This window comes from Nuphar pumila, chromosome 10 (assembly GCF_984573655.1).
Source record: "Nuphar pumila chromosome 10, dmNupPumi1.hap1.1, whole genome shotgun sequence".
Lineage (NCBI taxonomy): Eukaryota > Viridiplantae > Streptophyta > Magnoliopsida > Nymphaeales > Nymphaeaceae > Nuphar > Nuphar pumila.
Window position 1 is genome coordinate 100,021,871 of NC_143258.1, and position 23,276 is coordinate 100,045,146.

The window sequence follows — 23,276 nt, forward strand, 5'->3', positions numbered from 1 at the left end:
GCCAAAGTCAATTGTTTTATTATTTTTCTGATTTTCTTTTACTTTTTGAATTTTTGAATAAAAAATCTTCCGATTAACCTGATTCAATTCGATTCTTTGTTTTTTTAAAGAAACCGATTCACCTAATCAACCGATTTTAACAACATTCCTTAGAATATTATTTAGCAGCACGAATAAGAATGATGGGCGTTATTATATGGTTGTTAATATTACTTTTACTGAGTTAGCAGTCAGCACTACTAATACTCATAAAGCAGCATTACAGATGAGTGCTGTTGTTGCTTGTACTGTACTTGAAGGCAGCACAACAGCATTCCCACTCGCTCATTCGGTTGTCTGAGTTTTTAATGCTGCGGAACGCCTTGACACGAGCTCTTCCACCTTTGCCTTCCACCATCATCAGGTCTCCCCTTAATCCCGACTACCTCTCGCACGCTTCATAATAATCAATAGTAATAATCGTCTCATACCGCACAGCAGGGCTTCTTATCGGAGTGCTCTCCCCGTTCGCGAGATGGTGATCGCGGAAGGCGTGGTCGTCGCGAATCCCGCTGCTCTGGAAAAGAAGAAGGCCGCCATCAGGAATGCTGGCCTTGCCAAGTTGCAGGTATTCAAATATATGTGTGTGTGTGTGTGGATCAGTGGATGTTTTTATTGACAGGGTTATCAATTGGTTATGTTTCTTTTGCGGTAACTTTCAATCCCCATTTTGTTGCTGGATGTGATTATTCCCGCTTGGAGGGATATATGGGCGGTATTCAGCAACGGTGGTGCTTGCGTGCTTGTAGTCCAATGAGGTTTATGTATTTTTGCTTTACCATTCTAAATCTGATGCAGCAATGCTATGAATGAATGCGTATATTGGTGATTGCAAGCAAGAATACACCTATTCTAAAAAGTATGCGATGATCTGAACCATCCCCCAGTAAAGCCTCTCAATTGGTAATCGCGACTAGGAAGGTTTGCTTTTGCTGACATCAAATTTGTGGTGCTTTTCTTGTTTTTTGCATTGAAAACCAATTAGAATAGATCCGGATTGAGGAGGATAGAAGTGCTATATTTTTCTTCCCAATCTGCAAACCTTTGTTTTTTCGCGGGATAGGCGAGCGTAAAAAGAAAGGTCTTATCTTACATGTTCATGAGATCTGAAAACCACTCAGGTGGCGTGACTTTCGGGACACAATCAACACTTAATGCACCTTGGTTTAATCTTATGAGCCCATGCACGTTTATCATTTCAATCTTATGTAACTTCCTCAAGGGATTGAATCTCTCTCTCTCTCTCTCCTTTCCACAATAATGTTCACATAATGCAATCGATGATTACCTATGTCACATGGGTGCGGGTGCGGGGGTGCAACACTTTAAAAAACCTTGGGTGCGGGGTGCGGCAGGGCAAAAATGTAATAATTAACATTGTCATAATATCATTCATCACGCATGCAATATATCAACCTAAATATCAATCAAATAAGTAAAGCAATTACATAAATCAACCTAAATATCAATCAAATAAGTAAAGCAGAAAAGAACTAAATTACATACCAAAAGTATATCAAGTATATCCTACAATGTATACGACGATGAAGTAATGGATCTTAATAATTTTCTCCATCATCATCAAATGCATCATTATAAGAAATACTGGGCTCAGATAAATCTATGTTTGTCATGTTGAAATCATGCTCTCCCTCGAAGTCACACTTTTTTGGGTTTACATCCCAAAATTTGGATGTTCCTTGTCTGCGCTACAAACCCAATTTGAAAATGTTAAATACAATACAAGTATATTTAAATGAAAAACTAAGAAATAATCAAATAACTAAGAGAGCAAATTAATACATGTATTCATCATTGGTTTGCGAAAGTAATTGAAGATTTGAATAAACATATACTAAATCCTCTGCATGCTTGTTGGTGAGTTTGTTTCTCTTCATGTTGTGGATTTCAGAATATGTGCTCCAATTTCTTTAACAACAAGATGAACTAGCAGGCTGCGATAGCAATCTTAATGCAAGCCGTTGTAGAAGAGGTGTTTCTGATCCAAATGATAGGATCTATATTATCCTCCTCTCTCGTGAATAATGCCGGTCCATATAATCTCGAAGATGAAAATTTTTCAAACTCTTATGTGACTTGATTTAAAAGATATGCTTTTGGACAAAGTCTTATCATACACATTTCTATGTCTTTACAGTTTTGAGTCTAAATTTGGAGGGACACGACCAATACCACTTGCCTGCCACTTATTTGCATAATATTTGGATTAAGAGAATGTGTCATGCAATGCAAATGAGTGCTGCTCTTATCCCATCTTTTGACTAAAATTGAATGAATATGGTTAAAAATTTCGGAATCATCCAATGCAGAATTTTTTTCTTCATGCTTGAAAACTACAACTTGTATTTTTTCAATCATATTATCTCACATTTCATAAACTTTATAAAGCATGGACTCATCCTTATCAACTTCTCTTAATATTTCCTAAATAGGTTGCATAAATTGAAGGAAATATACCATTCTATCCCAAAACTCATCATCAATAATGAATTTCTTAATTTCTTGAGTTTTGACATCATCATCAACACGATAAAATGTCCAATTTTCATCAGTCATCATGCTAACCAAAACATTTTTCACTTTTTTAATCCTCTTCATCATCACAATGATGGACGCAAAACGTGTTTCAGCGACCTTGAACAATTTCAGGTCAGAATGCTTATTAAATATAGCATTAGCACGATGATGGTTAACAACAAAATTTCTAATGCTTTTGACATTTCTTTCTAAATCAACAATTCATGAACATAAAACATATGCTTGTGAATTTTCTTCTTCTTTAGGGTTGCAGATGCTCTTTAGGGCCAGATTTAAGCTGTGTGCTATACAGGGAGTCCAAAAAATATGAGAGTACTCACTCTCTAAACTCAATGTTGTACTTTTACAAACTGGAGTGTTGTCTGTAATAATTTGTACTACTTTCTGATCACCCACTACTTTTATGACTTCTATAAACAACCCCTTCAAATACTCTGCATTTTTATATTCCCTAGATGCATCAACTATTTTCAAGAATATTGGGCCACTAAACGAACAAGCAATGAAATTGATCAGTTGACGCCTTTGAATATCTGTCCATCCATCAGAAACAATAAAAACTCCATTTTGCTCTCATGAATATTTTTTTATCTCCAACAACCTCTCCACATTTGCCCTCTCTTCTGCAAAAAGTATGGTTCATAGTTTCTCTGAACTTGGAGGCATATAACCAATCAAATTACAATTTGCCAAAGATGTTACTAAATCCTTCCAATAAGGATTTCTAGCTGCATTAAATGGGAGTGAACTAGAATAAAAATACTTCCCTACTTTTTTATCCATATCCTCTCTTCCATATATATTGAATGTTGCTTGTATCGTTCTTCTACCTCCTACATTGACTTTTCTTTTTGTTTTCAGCATCTTCTTGGTGACTTCCAAATGACACACTAATTGCACAAGAATCACTCATTGTCTTTCTCTTCTTATATTCTTCTTATATTTTCTTGTATTGTCTTTGCATTGCCTCATTAACTTTTCTGCATCCTGAAATGACATGTCCTGGTATCTTCAACAAATGAGCCTTCACTCTTGTGTAAGACCCAACAAAATCTCTTTCACAGAGCTTGCATCAAAATCTCTTGTTTCCACCACCTCCTTCTTCAGTTTTTGCAAGCTTATCTACATATACCAATAATGGCCCCGCATTATCACTCCTACTACAACTATTAACAAAACTAGCAGTAGAAGTCACATGTGGGGATGAGGATGACGTAAGTCCTTTCCTTTTATCCATCATTTTTGGCCTGAAAACACAAAAAAAAATTATATTAAAATTAATTATGCAGACAATCAAGATTTATAATATCGAGTCTAGCTCCCGGCTCACAAAGGAGGGTTGAGGGGTAGGCTCGGTCTGTCAGGTTGAGCTCAGCTCCCGGTCCGTCCAGGGAAAACGAGGAGGAGGAGGAGAAGGGTTGAGGCCTCGCCCCACCCCTGACTGTCGAAAAAACAGGGAGGAGCTCACCCCCCCTCCCCTGCCAAAAACAGGAAAGCAGGGAGGGGCTCGGCCCCTCCCCTGCCGAAAATAGGGAGTTAGGAAGGGGCTCGGCCCCTCCCCTGAAATCAGAGGGAGCAGGGAAGGGGGCTCGTCCCCTCCCCTGAGATCAGAGGGAGCAGGGGGGGTTTGACCCCTCCCCCGCCGACCCAACAAGAGAGCGATAGAGAGCGACGGGGGGAAGGGTTGGTAAAAGATAGAATAAGGAAGGGGACAAGGGAGAGGTTACCTGAAAGGAGAGAAGGAGGTAGCTCTGAGCGTCGTCGGGGTTGCGGGTGGGGTTGACGTCGGCGATCGCCGGAGGTCTGCAACGAGGGAGAGGTGGCGTCGAGCTCCCCTGCAAGACGTCGGGAGGAGAGGAGGCGAGCGAGAGAGCAGAGCTGCATGGGAGAGGAGAGCTGCGAAAGAGGATTAGGGCAAAAATTTGCCCTAATCCTCTTTCACAGCCCTTTTGATCGGGCAAAAAAAATTTTTTTATGTTCGAAAATTGGACGAAAATAACCCTGGGTGCGGTCAATGCACCCAGGGTCGTGTTGACCGCACCGGGTGCCGCACCCACATGCACATCCGCATCGTGTCGACGCCGGTGCGGCACCTGCTTTGCCGAATCCGTGTGACTTAGATGATTACTGGTGCGGCCTGTAATATATTACAGTATCTCCTCCCACCAACCACATCAGCGAGATCCACTGATTTTGTGATGGGCTAAACACCCAGCAGAAATGACCAATTAATGGAGGAGTGACCTACATTCCATCATGAATCCAGTTAATAAGATTTGACTGCACCACACCATTCAAATCTCCACTATAGTTACCTTTTCTGACTTGCATTCATTTTGGAGGATCACTTTGTTCTTGGTTTCCTATGAGCACCTCACTGTGACTTGGAAAGAGACCTTCCAGCCACTATATATCTTCTTATTTGGAAATTCTACTCCCCCATCCTTCCAATTCCTGCACTATGTCAAATATTGGAATTCACTTCTTCTCAAATAATCAAACAACACGTTTCAAACAGCTGAAGCACTTTATATTGTATGAAGACATGATCAATGCTTCTTTAACTCTTGTGCATAAAGCACATCGATTGTCCATGGACAAGCCCATCTGTTGAAGATGATAAAGTGTTAGCGGTTTATAGGATAGTGCAAATCTAACAGTTAGCGCGACCCTAGGCACATGGCTTTTAACCCAAATCAGCTTGTTTATGGGATAATTTCCAGTAGGTTGGTACACCATCTTCCATTTAGATCTGGTAGAAAATTCTTTTGATCAACACCACACTAGCTCATCCTGCTTGGATATGTCTCTATGCAGGCTGGTTATAAGATGATTGACTTCCTCAAGTGCCTTTTAAAAAGGCTAGCAAGAACACACTTATGACCAGATGACCTATCCAACATTTCACCATTGTGATGAATCTAAGTCCTCTGTACATGCCCTTAACTGTCCTACTCTTAAAACGGGACACTAAAAAAAAATAGACCTGCAAGGATCAAACCAAATTCTATATCCCTGAGCCAACCTTCCATCTGATCCCCACTTCAATGAAACACAGGCTTTGAGACATTTCCACCCCGAAGAGCCCCACTTATTTTGTCAATTAAACCAAATGGGTTCTTTTTAACATGTTTGGCTTGGATCAAAATGAAAGAATCTGAATAGGGCTTCAAGATGAAAGAATCTGAATAGGGCTTCAAGATAGTGCGCCTTCAAGCTTTGGAGAATAGCCTTCAATCTGAAAATACAAAATAAAGAGAAGAGAGGAGAGGGGGAGAAGAGGAGGATGCCAAATGGAAAGTAGGGCACGTTAAAAGTATCGTGACCCTCTCTTAATAAGATATATATAGGATCTAACACTACTGAACAAAATACATGAAAAATATACAGGATTACAAGTATGCCACCGCCCAAGCATGGGGAAAGCATACGCTCGGATATGGATCCAATATCGGATCCATATCCGATACAAATACAATTCTAACATCCCCCCTCAAGTTGTGCATGAGTTTTCATCATGCCCAACTTGTTCTTCAAATGCCAAAACTGTGATCCAGTGAGTCCTTTGGTGAAAAGATCAGCAACTTGTTCAGAAGTATGTATATATGCAGGGGAGATTTCCTCATCTTCTATTTTCTGACGAATGAAATGTTGATCAATCTCAATGTGCTTGGTACGACTGTGAAGTATGGGATTGAATGAAATTTTAATGGCACTTTGATTGTCAACCAGCATGGAAGATTGAGCAATAGGAAGAGATAATTCCCCAAGGAGGTGACGAAGCCAAGTAGCATCGGCAGTGCCAGCAGCCATGGCCCTATATTCAGCTTCTGTGCTGGATTTTGCAATGGCGCGTTGTCTGCGACTACTCCAACAGACAAGATTAGAATTGAGAAAGACACAATAGCCAGAAACAGATCGGCGTTCATCAAGATCGCTTCCCCAATCAGCATCAGTGTAAGTAGAGATAATATGACCATCCACAGTAGGAGACATGCGTTTATAAGTAAGTCCATCGCCAATAGTCCCCTTGAGATAACGTAAGATACGCTTGACAGCTTCCATATGATTGTCTGTGGGAGCATGCATAAACTGGGAAACTTGATTGACAGCATATACAATGTCGGGCTGAGTGAATGTCAAATATTGAAGTTTCCCAACAATACTGCGGTAAAGGGTTGGAACAGGATATGCAGGACTGCCATCTGAAACGTTCAACTTTGCATGCAAAACGCTGGGCGTGTTAATGGGCTTACAATCAGACATACCATAGGATGTGAGAATATCAAGGGCATACTTGTGTTGAGAAAGAGTGAGGGAATCCTCAGTCCTGTCTAATTCAACACCCAAAAAATATCTGAGGTCCCCGAGATCTTTCATTTTGAAGTGTTGTTCTAACACTTCTTTGATTTGGACGATATGAGAGGAAGTATTTCCCGTGAGAACAATGTCATCCACATATATCAATAACCAAGTAGTGATCCCTCCTTTGTGATAGATAAAAAGAGAATGATCAAGAGCACTCTTCTGAAAACCAGCTTCTTGAATGTGAAGGGAGAACCTTTCAAACCATGAACGAGAAGCTTGTTTTAACCCATATAATGACTTGTGCAACTTGCATACCCATAGATTAGAATCATTAGTAGCATATCCTGGTGGCTGTTCCATGTAGACGTCCTCTTTGAGGAAACCATGAAGAAAAGCATTTTTGACATCAAGTTGATGTAATGACCATCCAAAAGTAACAACAAGAGAGAGAATAACTCGAATGGTACTCATCTTAACAACAGGGCTGAAAGTCTCATCATAATCTTCCCCATGTTGTTGAGTGAAACCTCTAGCCACAAGACGAGCTTTATACCTATCAATACTGCCATCTGGTTTATATTTGATTTTATAAACCCATTTAGACCCAACAACATTCTTATCCCTTGGCCGTGGAACGACTTCCCATGTTTGACATTCATTCAAGGCTTTCATTTCTTCATTCATGGCTTCAATCCAACGGGAATTTTGAGAGGCCTGAGAATAACACTTTGGTTCAGTCTGTTTATGCAAACTGGTCATAAAAAGCTGAAAATCCAAAGTGAAAGTGTTATAGCTTATCCATCTATCCACGGGATGTCTCGCTCGAGTGGACCTTCGTGGATGAGAAGGAACAATGATAGAATCAGTAGTAGAGGCAGGAGTGCGACGAGAATAAACCAAGCCAGAAAATCTGTCTAAAGGAGGATCAGCCATCTGAGTATCAGACATGTCTGCTTCAATGTGAGTACTATCCATCTGGGCATCAGACATTTCTGCTTCAATGTGAGTACTGTCAGAAGGGGCTGAAAAAGTGGTCGGTTGAATCCCATCGCCTAAGATATTAGCACATAACCATGGATCATATAGTCTGGACGCTGAATCATGAATAGCCTTGGAAGAAGTGTGAAACTGCAATCTGAGTTCATCAAAAACAACATGTCTTGAAATATGTATACGGCCTGTTAGGGGATTATAGCACCTATAGCCTCGATAATGGTCTGCATAGCCCACAAACTGACACATTATAGCCCGAGCCTGAAGTTTGTTCCGGAGGCTGGAATCAACATGAACATAGCAAATGCATCCAAAAACCCGAAGCTCATCATACTTAGGATGCTCATGATTCAAAAGAAAGAAAGGAGATTTCCCTGCGAGAAGAGCTAAAGGCAATCGATTTATAACATAAACGGCCGTGTGAAATGCCTCAGTCCATAGAGTCATAGGGAGATCAGTGTCATGGAACATGCTTAAGGCAGTCTCTACAATGTGTCGATGCTTGCGTTCTGCAATGCCATTTTGCTGTGGTGTGTGTGGACAAGATATCTGTCTAGTGATGCCATGATTTAGCAAGTATTCAGTAAATTCAGATGATAAATATTCACCACCACCATCACATTGAAAATGCACTATGTTGGATGAAAATTTATTTTGGATGAGGGCATGAAATTGGCTAAACAAACGGAACACTTCAGATTTGTGTTTTATGAAGTGTATCCATGTATAGCGAGAAAAAGAATCAACAAAAATGACATAGTATCTACTGCCGGAAGGAGATGAGACAGGAGCTGGTCCCCAAACATCAGAGTAAATCGTTTCAAACAATTTAGAAGCTCTTTTATTGATGGAATTAAAAGGAAGGGCATGACTCTTACAAAGTTGACAGCTTGAGCACATGCCTGACTCACTAACAGGTCTCAGACTGGATTTGTGCAACAATCCATTATTAACAAGGCTAGAAATAAAAGAATGACTACAATGGCCTAATCGATTATGCCAAATGGACGGCATATCAATTTGAGTCAAATTGACTTCATTCGGACTGATAGGAAAAGAAACAGATGAACTGGACTTGGACACTGGAGGAGCTTCTTTGAGGGCGTACATGTTGCCTTCACGAATTCCTTCAGCGAATATCGTCTTGGTGAGAGAATCCTTGACAAAAACAGAGGAAGGAGTGAATTCAACTGATGTGGAAGAGTCATCAATGAGTTTAGATACTGAAATAATGTTTTTCTTGACATTAGGGACGACTAAAACATTGTGTAAAGGAAGAGAAGTATGCGGCAAAGAAACATATGCATTACCAATGTGAGTAATTTTGTGGTGAGTGCCATCACCTGTAACTACAGAACCTTTTGCTAAATATGGAGATGCACTAGAGAGTTTACCTGCATCATCAGTCACATGGGCGGCAGCACCAGAATCCACATACCAGACACCATCATCATTTTGCTTGAGATTCAGATTAGAAATAGCTGTCATTAAGAGTTGTTGTGCATCGGGCGTGAATGAGGAGGAAGACGCTCTAGAAATGATAGAGGGGGTTGGCCTGTGATCACGTCGACCTCCCTTAGCTTTGTTCTGAGGATTGTGCCAACATTCAGATTTAACATGTCCTCTCTTGTTGCAATAGAAACATGTAGGGATACGCTTTGGCATGTTAACAAGAGTGCTGCCCTGAGGAGTAGGAAGAATACCCTTTCCTTGTCCGGATGTATGAGCCCAAGTATGTGCACGCTGTCCTGACACACCATGTGTAGAAGTAACTAAAATACTGGGCGAAGTAGAAATGGAAGCATCATGCCTGTGAACTCTACTAGCCTCATGCTGGATCAATTTTGCCTTTAAGTCTTCAAAAGAGGGTAAGACAGGGAGAACCTCCAGAGCAATGCAAAATATATCAAACTCTGACCCTAGACCACTAAGAGCCTGCTGAACTTTATCCTTGTCTGAAATAGGATGGCCAATAACAGCAAGTTGATCGCTTACATTTTTAATCTCATAGAGATACTCAAGTACAGATCTGGAGCCTCTATTTATGCTTTGAAATTGACGCTTCAATTGAAGATATCTAGCTTCTGAAACTTGAGAGTATGTATTTGCAAGCGTATTCCATAGTTGAAAAGCTGAGATATCATCATCTATACCTGCAAGCACTTCTTCAGAGAGGGTAAAAGTAATATAAGCAACTAAAGCCTGATCATGTGCCATCCATACGGCATATGCTGGATTAGGGATATTATCTGTAGCAGTCACCGAACTAGTAGCATCCTTTGTTTCACCCAAAATCAATTCAGGCGGGGTTGGAGTAGAGCCATCAATATGACCATATAGACAATGGCTCTTAATGAAAGGGACTATCTGACGTTTCCACGTCAAATAGTTGGAATGGGTTAACTTTTGGGAGATGAGTTGGGAGAGAAAACTCGAAGAGAGGGTGGACATGATTATGCTAATATAATATTTGCGTTTCCAAAGGTACTCGGCTGAAGGATCAGGCACTCGGCTGAAGGATGAGGATCAGGCACTCGGCTGAAGGATGAGGATCAGGCACTCGGCTGAAGAATGAAGATCAAACTCAGCAGATCGTGGCCTGGTTGACAGGCGTGATGAAGAAGGCAGACGTAACTCAGTAGTTCGTCGATCGTGGCTGGAGAAGACTCGCTCGTGGCTGGAGAAACAGGCGTCGATCGTGGGTGGAGAAACAGGCGTCGATCGTGGGTGGCTCTGATACCATGAAAGAATCTGAATAGGGCTTCAAGATGAAAGAATCTGAATAGGGCTTCAAGATAGTGCGCCTTCAAGCTTTGGAGAATAGCCTTCAATCTGAAAATACAAAATAAAGAGAAGAGAGGAGAGGGGGAGAAGAGGAGGATGCCAAATGGAAAGTAGGGCACGTTAAAAGTATCGTGACCCTCTCTTAATAAGATATATATAGGATCTAACACTACTGAACAAAATACATGAAAAATATACAGGATTACAAGTATGCCACCGCCCAAGCATGGGGAAAGCATACGCTCGGATATGGATCCAATATCGGATCCATATCCGATACAAATACAATTCTAACACAAAATACTCCAAGGTCAGGCAAGGTTGCTGGACCTGTCTCATAGATGGCTGTCTATGTCACATGGATACGGCTGCGGATATGGGGATACAACCATTTTTATGAAATTTCCAATATGACTTGTATATATAGGGATCCGAAACAGCAGTCAAAATGGAGTACCCATTTGACATAGATGGCTGTTTGTCTTCTGAAACAAAGCTTGGAAGGAAACTACAATGATGCCCAACTCATACATTCAACAAAACTAAAAGATTATTGATTTCTGAAAATTTGGGAATTTTAGAATAGTTCTTTTAGTATTCATCAAATATTGGTATTTCAGTCTAGTGGTGGTTATGTAAAAAAATTTTAATGATCGCATTCCATCATATTACATTTTATTCAAGCATATCTACATTTTTGGAGAGTGACTTCAGGATCCTGTTGCTCTTTAAGGGTTGCTTATTCACTCCCCCTGGCGGAGAGAATTGAGAAAAGTTGGGATATTAAAATGCAATCCTGTCTGATGTTTGACAGCTTGTCTGGTTGTTTTTGTAATGGTGGGTTCATCCTAGCGTTCCCTTACAATGTCTGTGAAATGGGTGTACAGTCTTATTTATGCCCCCCTGGCAGACAGAACTGAGAAAAGTTGGGATAGTCTGCTGTTTGCCAGCTTGTTCTGTTGTTTTTGGAATGGTGGGTGCATCCTAGCATTCCCTTACATTGTCTGCAAAATGGCCATAAGCAGTGTTATTTATGTCCCCTGGCCAAGAGAACTGAGAAAAGTTGAGATATTAAACTGCAATCCTGCCTGCTGTTTGCCAGCTTGTCCTGTTGTTTTTGGATTGGTGGGTGCACTGCATACTACCATCCCCTTATAATGTCTTTGAAAATACATTGAAAATAACATTATTTATAGTCGCTGGTGCGCGTTATTAGCTTTGTTACAAACATTTACTGAATAACAATTATATTAAGATTTGACTTGCTAAAAAATATCTTGGAAACTGTGCCATATTTCTTGTCCTGGAATGTTATACCATACTTAAGTTCTTCAAAATCTCCCAAATTTTGTCAACAGAGGATCCAAGATACCAAAGTGTAACATTCTCAGGTAAATATCTTTTCTCAACACAAGACAAAATAAATGAAAAAATAAAAGAATTTCCTGCATAGATTCCAGAAATGTTGTTTAATTTTCATTTTAAAGTGTTGGTTACCATATTGGCTTGTATGTTCAGGGGATGCATGATGCAGCATTCAAGTGTCTGTTCTTATCAGCAGTTTCTTGTGTACTTGTCCTTTATTTCTTTATAATTGAATTTCTTTTGTTTTGTTTGAGTAATCTTATTGGGTCTATGAGTTGAACTAGAGTTTTTGTGCACTGTGGTATCTTGTTAAGAGTTATTATATTATAAGTAGCATGTAGCTTTGATATTTGACTTGTTTTGTGTGTAGTTGACTCCAAACATATGATGCATAGGCGAGGAAAACATTTTGCATGCTTGATTTACTTGTGTTATACATTTATGTTAATTTTGTAGGTTATTGCAGATTTTGATGCAACACTAACAAAATACTGGGTCAATGGATGTCGTGGGCAGAGTAAGCTTCTGAATACATTTCAGTTTGTTTCTTGTCTATTTGCTGAAAAGGTGGAAGATTTCTATGTTCTGACAGCACAATAGGCACCCATGGTCTATTGCAGCAAGGAAATCCTGAATACGATATCAAGAGGCAAGAACTATTTGACTATTATCATCCGTTGGAGTTCTCACCAACAATTCCCATAGAGGAGAAAACAAAGCTCATGGAGGAGTGGTATCTTCGTTTGCCTCTTTTGGTTTGTTATTTAAGTAATGTTTTTTTGTTCAGAAGTTACTCCTATGCCTCCTACAAAATTTTTGTAACTTCCTGCCTATGGCATATCCATATAAATGAGAACATTGTGGTTTTCTTGTCACATAATGCATGCGATTAGCATTATAAGTCCATTCTTTTAGAAACTTGGCATAGCATATACCATCAGTGAAATAATCAGATGATCCAGAGAGTAAGGCTACTTTTTGGGTTTTAAAGTTGCAACCTTATGTTAGCTTACCATATTCTCTTTATTCCAAAGATGGATGCTAGCAATTTCTACTTGGATCAAGAAAATTAAAGCAGTATGTTCTATGAGTTAGTAACTGATTATAACTATAGGATTTACCTTTTATTTTTCTTGTCACATAGTGCATGTGATTAGCATTATAAGTCCATTCTTTTAGAAACTTGATATAGCACATACCATCAGTGAAGTACCCAGATGATCCAGAGAGTAGGGTGACTTTTTAAGTTTTAAAGTTGCAACCTTATGTTAGCTTACCATATTCTCTTTATTCCAAAGATGGGTTGCAAGAAATTTCTACTTGGGTCAAGCAAATTAAAGCAGTATGTTTGAGTTAGTAACTGATTATAACTATGGGATTACCTTTTATTAAGAAAATCAAGCTCATAAGAACAACCTTCTTACTAGGAAATAAACTATACTCTAGATCTACTTCTCATATCCCTCTCTTCCCCCCTCTGAGATGCATGCTGACCTGATTGATTTAGCTTTGACATTACAATTAAATATGGCATCATACTTCATACCTTAAAGATATTATCTACTTGGGTCAAGCTAATTAAAGCAGTGTGTTTGAGTTAGTAACTGATTATAACTATGGGATTACCTTTTATTAAGAAAATCAAGCTCATAAGAACAACCTTCTTACTAGGAAATAAACTATACTCTAGATCTACTTCTCATATCCGTCCCTTCCCCCTTCTGAGATGCATGCTGACCTGATTGATTTAGCTTTGGCATTACAATTAAATATGGCATCATACTTCATACCTAAAAGATATTATCTAAATGCACCCTCTTCCTTTTTTCTTTTTTTGGGTCCAGGATAGCTCTCTCTCTCTCTCTCTCTCTCTATATATATATATATATATATATAGGGTTAATATTGGCTACTAATGAAGGTACAGAACTAATGAGTAGAAATCGCTCTTTTCTTCAAAAATTCCATTTTTTTTGTAGATCAAATGCTATAGATGTGATCTATATGGTTTGTTAAGTAGGAAACTTGTTTTGAATCATGTAATTATGACGAGTAATTCGGTTTTTAAAGGGGTACAAAAATCAACGGCCCGCAATGTGCCAAAAATTTATAACGCAAAAGATCACATTTTTACATCAGAAAAGCATGATCCAAGGCTTGATCCTTAGCAAACAAACCATGCTGAACACATCTATGTGGTTAGATTGAGTCGATACAACTTGCACTTATGATTTCTAGCTCATTAGTTTTGTACTTTCATGAGTAGCCAATATATATATATATATATATATATATATATAGAGAGAGAGAGAGAGAGAGAGAGAACAAATTACTTACTGATCAGAAAAGAAATGGGAATGAGTAATGATTAAACAAGGAAAGGGGAAGAAAAAATGAGATGTGCTAAAGAAAAGAGAAGAAAAGAAAAGAAATAAAAATGAGAGGAAAATAGTGAAAAGAAGTGTATTCCCCTTGTTACGGGTCACGGGTCTGGAGATCCAGACCCGTGATCATTAACTTCTCATTAATGGCACTGTGTAATTTATTTTATTGTAATAAGGGTACTTTAGTACCCTAATCTTTGTAATAGTATGTTATTATAAATGAGTTTATACAGCAGCCGACCCTATGATTTGAGGGTATCGGTTTTTCTCTGCAGTTTCTCTCTCCCTTTCTCTCTCTCTCTCTCTGTTTCTCAGCTCTCACGCGTGGAAGGACTTGAATATTGAAAATCAAACATGGTATCAGAGCCACGCTTCAGCTGAAACTGGAATCGATCTCAAAGGTACATCTGAATGATTTGTCTCTTCTCGATTTTTTCTTCTAAGTCAAGAAAAAAAAATCTGTTTCCCCAATCTCGTCTGAATCTTTTTGTCCCTGTTTACCCAATTCCTCTTTTTTTTTCCTCTCGATCAGATCTGACATTATTCAGATCTGACGATAATCAGATCTGTCTATTTTTTTTTGTCTCTTGACCTCGATCAGATATGACGTTAATCAGATCTAATCAAACTCTCTTCTCTACCTAATCTGAGTTAAACCAGAGAGGACTGGGTAACTCAGCCCAGGTTTTCGATCCCAAACCCTTTGTTGAATATACATTTTTTCATTATTCATTCTGTCAATATACCTTGTTCATCGTTTTGATCACAGCGTGATCTAATCACGCAATCGGGGTCCTATTTTGATCCAGCTACACCCTTGATCAGATCTGACCAAGCCGATCTGATGTTACCCTCATTTCTACCATTTTATCTCTTTTAGCTTGAAAGCATTGCGTCAATACTGAGTGTGAATTCATATTCACATATTTTTTTGTGGTTTTCATATCCAATATTCAATTTCTTATGCAAATCGGAAATATGATAGATATTCAATTTTTGTTTCAAATTCAGCCATTGATCTGAATTAGTTTCTGCAAAAAAAAAAGGTTACAGAAACTGTAGACAGATTGTGCTGAACACACTCTTAATACTGTGAAACATGGATTCACTTCCTAGTGAGTCGGTGCTTTCTTCAAGTTTCCTCAGTCAACTCGTGTCTGAAAAATTAAACAATGGTAACTTCTTGACTTGGAAGAGGCAAATCATATCTTTCATTAGGAGTCAGGATCTTTCTGGACATCTGGATGGATCTATTCCAATTCCTCCTGAGTTCATATCACGAGAAGAAAGGGACAACAAAGGGGAATCTACTACAGTATATGTTAGAAATCCTGAATTTGTAGCTTGGATGAAAAGAGACCAAGCGCTAGTTGCTTATATTACATCTACACTGTCACAAGAGGTACTTGTAGCCATTCCAGATGACTGCACTGCCATGCAACTTTGGAACAGACTTGTTCAGACATACTCACAGGTTTCTCAGGCCAGGATTATGTTTCTTAAAAGAGAATTTCAAATGTTAAGAAAGGATTCCATGACCATCATGGAATACTTGAACAAAATGAAGGTTATCACAGATCAACTAGCAGTTGTTGGAAGTACAGTAACAAATACAGATTTGGTACAACAAACTCTCAGTGGATTGGGACACGACTATCATATGATTGTTACTTCCTTGTTATGTTTACCTGAGCTGCCCAACTTTGAAGATCTACGTGCAAAATTATTACAATATGAGATGAACCTAAAGGGATTTTCTGAAGAATCATCTATGCATACTGGTGCACAAGAAGTTCTTGCTACAGGGGTTACTTATGCACGAGGACGAGGAAGCTATGATATCAAGGGAAAAGGAGGACAAGGGAGAAGTGGTCAAGGAGGTCGTGGATTATTGCCTACACCCAACACATATACCAATCCACAAAGACAGAGGGCAATTCCTACCTGCTTTCTGTGTAATAAAAAGAGGCATATCAAAGCTAACTGCCGGTTCAATCCCCTAAATAAAGGAAAATCAATACAAACTGAAGCAAAAAGAGGCACAGACAGTACAAGGACCAACAGAGAAGTAAAAGAGTTATTGCTGTTAGCTTTAGCAAAATTGAGGGTACTTGGTACGTGGACTCTGGTGCAGCGACTCACATTACTGGTGATGCCGGTAAGCTCCTAAAACTTGTTCCTTACATTGGTAGAAGTAGTATAGTTACTGGAGATGGATCACACCACTCTGTCTCTCATATTGGAAACTCCATTATACCCTTGTCCGAATCTTCTATCAACCTTTCAAAAGTTCTTTATGCTTCTAATATCAAGAAAAACATCGTTTCAGTTTCTAAACTTGTTGATGATATCAAAGCCTCAGTTGAATTTACTCCCTCTTCTGTTCTTGTCAAGGATCTCTGCACGAAGGAGACGTTCGCTAGAGGAAAACGACAAGGCAATATGTATGTCTTTCAAGAAGATCCTTCAACACATATTCGCTCTGCAGACCCAAACTTGAAGCTCCAATCATCGTTGCCTTCTGAAAATTCTACCTGTGTTTTCAGTGTCTCTGAAATCAATAAGCCAAATCTTTGGCATGGTCGTCTAGGTCATTGCAGTAGTAGTTTCATTGAAAAGCTTGTTTCAAATAACCTAATTCCCAAGTCAAGTTTAGGAATAAATGTCAATGACAACAAATGTTCTAGTTGTCTCTTATGTAAGAGTCATGTCTTACCATTTCATTCTATCAATAAAAGAGCTTTAAGACCTTTTGAGACTATCTATTCTGATGTTTGGGGGCCTGCCCCAGTTGCTTCCATATCTGGAACTAGATATTATCTTTTATTTGTTGACAGTTATTCTCGTTATTCTTGGATATTTTTCATGAAACACAAATCTGAGACTTTCAAGTTGTTCCAAAACTTCCATTCCTTTGTCAAAAACCAATTTTCTGAAAACATCCTAAGTTTCCAATGTGACGGAGGAGGTGAATTTTCTTCCATTGACTTTACTAACTTTCTTCAAAGTAACGGGATAAGAAAAAATGTGTCTTGCCCACACACACCTCAGCATAATGGGATTGCTGAAAGGAAGCATCGCCATATTGTTGAGAGTGCGATGAGCATGATGCATGATAGTAGTCTTTCTATTACTTTATGGATATAGGCCTTTCATTCTGCAGTTCATGTGATAAATCGATTGCCCAAGACTATTTTGGAAAACAAGTCTCCTTACTTGTCTCTTTTTGGAGTACATCACAACTACCATGATTTACATGTGTTTGGTTGTTTATGTTATGTTCATGTTGATAGTTCAATGAGACATAAGTTTCAGGAGAAGGCCCTGAAGTGCAGGTTTGTGGGTTATGCTGATGACTATAAAGGGTACATCCGGTGAGCAAGCGCATCAAAATATCAAGAAATGTCATCTTCGATGAATTGAATTTTGATTGTCGATGTACTAGTTCTTCAGAATCAAAACCTAAAATTGAGGCTTATTATCCTTGGTTGAATTATGAACTTCTCTCAGGAGCTAGTGATGTTTGCTTAAATTGCACTCAAAAGGATAAGAAATCTGTGTCTACTGATGAAATGATTGCCCATGAAAATATATACACAAATTTGAATCAAGAAAGGTATAAAGGCCTTGTCTACACTCGACGACAAAGAGAGCCGCCCACCATAGTTAATTCAGACATGGACACATCCTCTACATCCAACATCGTTGATACTAGAAAATCCACACGTTCTCGCCATCCAATTGAAAGGTGGGTCAATTATGAAAATTTCTCATTAGATTTTCAACTCTTTCTAACAGCCTTGAATAAAGAAGATGAACCCACAACGTTCTCTCAAGCATCAAATTCCAGAAGATGGATTGAAGCAATGAATGAGGAGATGGAAGCTCTACATGAATATGGTACGTGGGATGTCGTATCAAGACCACATGACAGAAATGTTGTTGGTTCGAAATGGGTGTACAAAATAAAGTATAAACCAGATGGGACTATAGAGCGATACAAGGCGAGACTTGTAGCCAAAGGTTTTACACAGGAGTAAGGACAGGATTATGATGAAACCTTTAGTCCAGTGGTGAAGATGGGGACAATCAGAGTTATACTTTATTTAGCTATTGAACATCAATGGACTATTAGCCAACTTGATGTGAAGAATGCTTTTCTTCATGGAAATTTGAGAGAAGAAGTATACATGGAACAACCCATTGGTTACGCAGAAGGCAATCCTACAAAATATGTATGCAGACTAAAAAGGGCGATATATGGATTGAAGCAGGCATCTCGATCTTGGTTCGACAGTTTTTCTCTTGAAATACAAAAATATGGTTTTAAGAAATCTCTTCTTGACCACTCCTTATTTTTATTTAAGAACCAAGACACAATTACTCTGTTGTTGATATATGTAGATGATATCATCATCACTGGTAATTCCAATGAGCACATTGAAGAAGTCAAACATCTCTTGAATCAGAGGTTCAAAATGAAGGACCTTGGCAAACTACGATACTTTCTTGGAGTTGAAGTCGACAGTACTTCTGAAGAGATGACTCTCACTCAACATAAGTATATCATTGATGTTCTCAATAAAGCGGGTATGAAAGACTGCAAGCCCTTGGGCACTCCTAGCGTTCTTCATCAAAAGCTTAGCTCTCAAGATGGGGATCCATTTGATAATCCCACACAGTACCGTAGCATAGTGGGTATGTTACAATACCTCACTTTTACTCGCCATGATATAGTCTACTCGGTGAATCAAGTTTCTCAGTTTATGCATGCACCATGTGAAGGGCATATGGAAGCAGTTAAACGGATACTTCGATACCTGAAGGGAACGGCTGGGGATGGCGTCATATATAAGAGAAAGACAAATGGGCAAAATGCACATGAGATCACTGTTTATTCTGATGCGGACTGGGCAGGAGACCTAGATGAACGCAGATCAGTATCCGGCTATTGTGTGTTTGTTGGGATGAATTTGGTTTCTTGGAGTAGTAAGAAACAAAAGGCTGTTGCCAGATCCAGTACAGAGGCTGAATACAGGTCAATGGCAGCCGCCACTGCTGAAGCTACTTGGATTAGACACTTACTGACAAAAGTAGGAGAATTGATCTCTCGATCACTTCTTTTGTGTGACAACCAGAGTGCCATTAGTATGTCCTTTAATCCAATCCATCACAGTCGTGCCAAACATATTGAAATAGATCAGCATTTTGTGAGACAAAAAGTAGAAGAGAAAGAGATTGAGCCTGAATTTGTACGAACTACAGATCAAGTGGCAGATATATTTACAAAAGGATTTACAAAAGACAAATTTTGGATGTTAAAAAGGCAAGTTGTTCATGGTTCAAGATCATGCACAACTTGAGGGCTATGTCACATGGGTGCGGGTGCGGGTGCGGGTGCGGGTGCGGGGATTCGGCACTTCCAAAAAACCCGGGTGCGGGGGTGCGACAGGGGCAAAAAAAAAAAAAAAAATATATATATATATATATATATATATATATATATATATATATATATATATATATATATATATATATATATGCGACGTGGGTTTTTTCAAATTTCATTTTATATACAGCTGCACACACCCATTTCGTCAGGAGAACAGTGGAAATCCTTTACTAAAAAGAACCATCATTATCATTTATTATGGAGAGAGAAAATCCTTTACGAAAAAGGATTGAAAAGGCAGCTGCTGTCAGCTGTCATTTATTGTGGAGAGAGAAAATCCTTTACGAAATTGAAAAGGTAGGAGCAGCAGCTGCTGTCATTTATTGTGGAGAGAGAAAATCCTTTACGAAATTGAAAAAGCAGGAGCAGCAGCTGCTGTCATTTATTGTGGAGAGAGAAAATCTTTTACGAAATTGAAAAGGCAGCTGCTAGCAGAATTTTTTTTAAAAAAAAATTTCGCAGCCCATTTCGTAGGGCAAATTTTTTTTTAAAAAAAAAAAATCCAAACAAAAATGGACCGAAATGATCCTGGGTGCGGTCAACGCACCCAGGATTGGGTTGACCGCACCCGGTGCCGCACCCGCACCCGCATCCGCGTCGAGTCGCGTCAACGCGGGTGCGGCACCCTGCTAGCCGAATCCCTGTGACATAGCTTGAGGGAGGGTGAAAAGAAGTGTATTCCCCTTGTTACGGGTCACGGGTCTGGAGATCCAGACCCGTGATCATTAACTTCTCATTAATGGCACTGTATAATTTACTTTATTGTAATAAGGGTACTTTAGTACCCTAATCTTTGTAATAGTATGTTATTATAAATGAGTTTATACAGCAGCCGACCCTATGATTTGAGGGTATCGGTTTTTCTCTGCAGTTTCTCTCTCCCTTTCTCTCTCTCTCTCTGTTTCTCAGCTCTCATGCGTGGAAGGACTTGAATATTGAAAATCAAACAAATAGGAGTAACAAGGGAGGAAGAAGATAAATGATGAGAAATTTAGAATAAGAAAAAGAAAGACCAGCTTAGATTTAGTTGGGGTCTTACCTCTTCCTCCACTTTCATATCATGTAAAATTTGTCTCCAGGTTTGTGCCTTGCATAAAAGAAGAGGAGAGCATATAAAGGGAATGCCCAGTGATTTCTTTGGGTTAGGTGTTCCTTATGTTAATAAGTCACAATACTAATTTACAGAAGTATCCCTTTTCATACATGCATTACAATATTCCATTTCATACGGTCATATGCCTAGATGTCTAGTTTAACAGTTGTAAGCAATTATTGATGTGATCCACCTCTCAATGTATGCCTAGTGAAGATTGGTCACCAAAGAGGTAAGTTGTATGTGGAATGAAAAGAGGGAATCAGAAGTGATTTATGTTATTCCTTTTTTTTCCACAAGTTACTGCTATCTTGCTATGTCTGAAAAGCATCACCTACTTTAATTTTTCTTGTATCGCTGCTATTGCAAATTGAGCTAGTAGCATTTGAATGTACTGACATTATCTGCATAGTTTAGGCTGAAAAGTGGTATAATCATATGCAAATGGTTCTGAGAAAATTTTAGCATCCACCTCCTCAGTATGCATCTCCTTGCCAACTTGGTTTCTCTTTTGCACCAAACCTATGCTAGTACTCTCATTTTCTCCTTTTGGAGGACTTGCATTCTGTCCATGCACTGACGAAAAGTCATGCTCAATGTAGAAATTGCAATAGGATCTCACTGAGAATTCAGTCATCTCAAGCATTCATATCAAGGAGTCAAGACTGCTTGTAGACAGCTTTTCTAGATATCTCATTGCATGTGAACCCAATTTCTATCTTAACTTTTCTTGCTTTCTTTAACCAGAAAGCTTATCAAGCTTTCTTTATAGACATTTCTAGCTTTGTGCAATCATAATTTTTTTGTGGTGTTTTGAACAATTTGAAGAGCAAAGGAGTAATAATTGTTGTTATTTGGCTCAAAATATAACCCTTTGAAAGTAAGATTTTTTTTGGCAAAATAACCATTTCTTATTACTATTTGTTTAAGAAAGTCTTTTAGAGGGAAAAACTCATTTTATGAAAAATGTTTTATCCCGTATTGATCATTATTGTAAAACTTTATAAGTTTATAATGAGGGTTGCCTTAGAGGGCAAGGCTCTCAAGGGCATTAGATCTTGGGCTTGTCAGCGTTCATGTTAGGATGGTGGTTGCTCATGATAGGATGCTAGTGACACATGTCCTCCATGTTGGGACAATGACCGCCCATGATGGGATGCTAGTAACACCTGGCGCCCATGTCGGGTCGGTGGCTACCCAGGATGAGCGAGTTACCTTGCATGGTTGCACCATTTGGTTTGGTATACCCCAACTGCTTTATATGGAAAAAGATTTAAAAAAACGAGTTAACTTCTTCTAGCTTTTGATTATTCCAGAGTCTCTCTCTCTCTTCTCACTACTTGTGAAGCTGTTAAGGGTAACTATGTCGTGGTGACTCTCCTACCTAGTGCCAGGGGAGGTTAGTATTGCACGAGAGGTGCAAACTTGGTTGTATCCCGAAAGCGAGGTTGTGTTTAGCCCTACTATTAGAGCGTGAGGTTTGAAGTAGTAGGATTTGGATCTTGATCTAGATCCATATCACTCGCGTCACTATTCATGACGTTACTGTTAATGACATTACTGTTCGCGTCTCCTAGTTCCCTATTGTATTTCATTATATATTGTGTTCCTAAAATACCTTTTATTAGTCTTCTTGTATTTTGTGTTAATAAGGGAATTTTAATAAAGATGTATTTTAGTATAAAATGAATATAAATAGTCACAATGAGGCACGATTTTCCCATATTGGGAATTGTGAGAGTTCAGCCCAAACCTTTCTCTTGTCTTCTTTCTCTCTGCAGGAACCTCAAAAAACCTAAATCTAATATGGTATTAGAGCCATGATTCAGAGTGAGGCTAGAAAATCTTGGTGACCTTCAAGATTCAATCTTTTTTTTTTCCAGGTAATAGTGGAGGCTTCTATTCTTTTCCCTCTTCCTCTCTTTTCTTTCCTTTTCTCTTAAATTTGTGTCTCTTCTCTTGGTTCTTGATTATTAAATCATATTTGCGTATTTCTTGATTCTCTAATCTCTCTTAATCTTCATTTTCTCATTATTTCTTCTCCTTCAAATCAGATCTGTGCATTTCTTGACTCTTTCTTTTCTCCCTAAGATCTTGGATTTAAAATCTCTTTTATAAATTTTGGCTCATTTGTGTTTTGGGTCGCATCTTTTTGGCCGAACCAGATTTATCAGATCTGAAAAATATATCAGATCTAAAATACAGATTGACATCACCCAAGGTCAGCGATTCCTATTTTTGTGTCATTCAACAAAAAAAAAGAATTCCAAGTTGATCTTGATGCGTGATTTCATTAAAA

General features: G+C 38.8%; 1 protein-coding gene across 1 annotated transcript in view; it reads left to right on the forward strand.

Annotated features, from left to right (window-relative positions):
• Positions 1-298: 298 nt before the first annotated feature.
• Positions 299-23,276, forward strand: part of LOC149827566 (5'-nucleotidase / magnesium ion binding protein) — a 53,272-nt gene continuing 30,294 nt past the window's right edge. The window contains exons 1-4 of the mRNA XM_090018165.1: positions 299-403; positions 481-607; positions 12,505-12,565; positions 12,649-12,781. Of these exons, the coding sequence (XP_089874291.1) occupies positions 348-403; positions 481-607; positions 12,505-12,565; positions 12,649-12,781 (377 nt within the window). The 5' untranslated portion in view covers positions 299-347. The remainder of the gene's footprint in view (positions 404-480; positions 608-12,504; positions 12,566-12,648; positions 12,782-23,276) is intronic.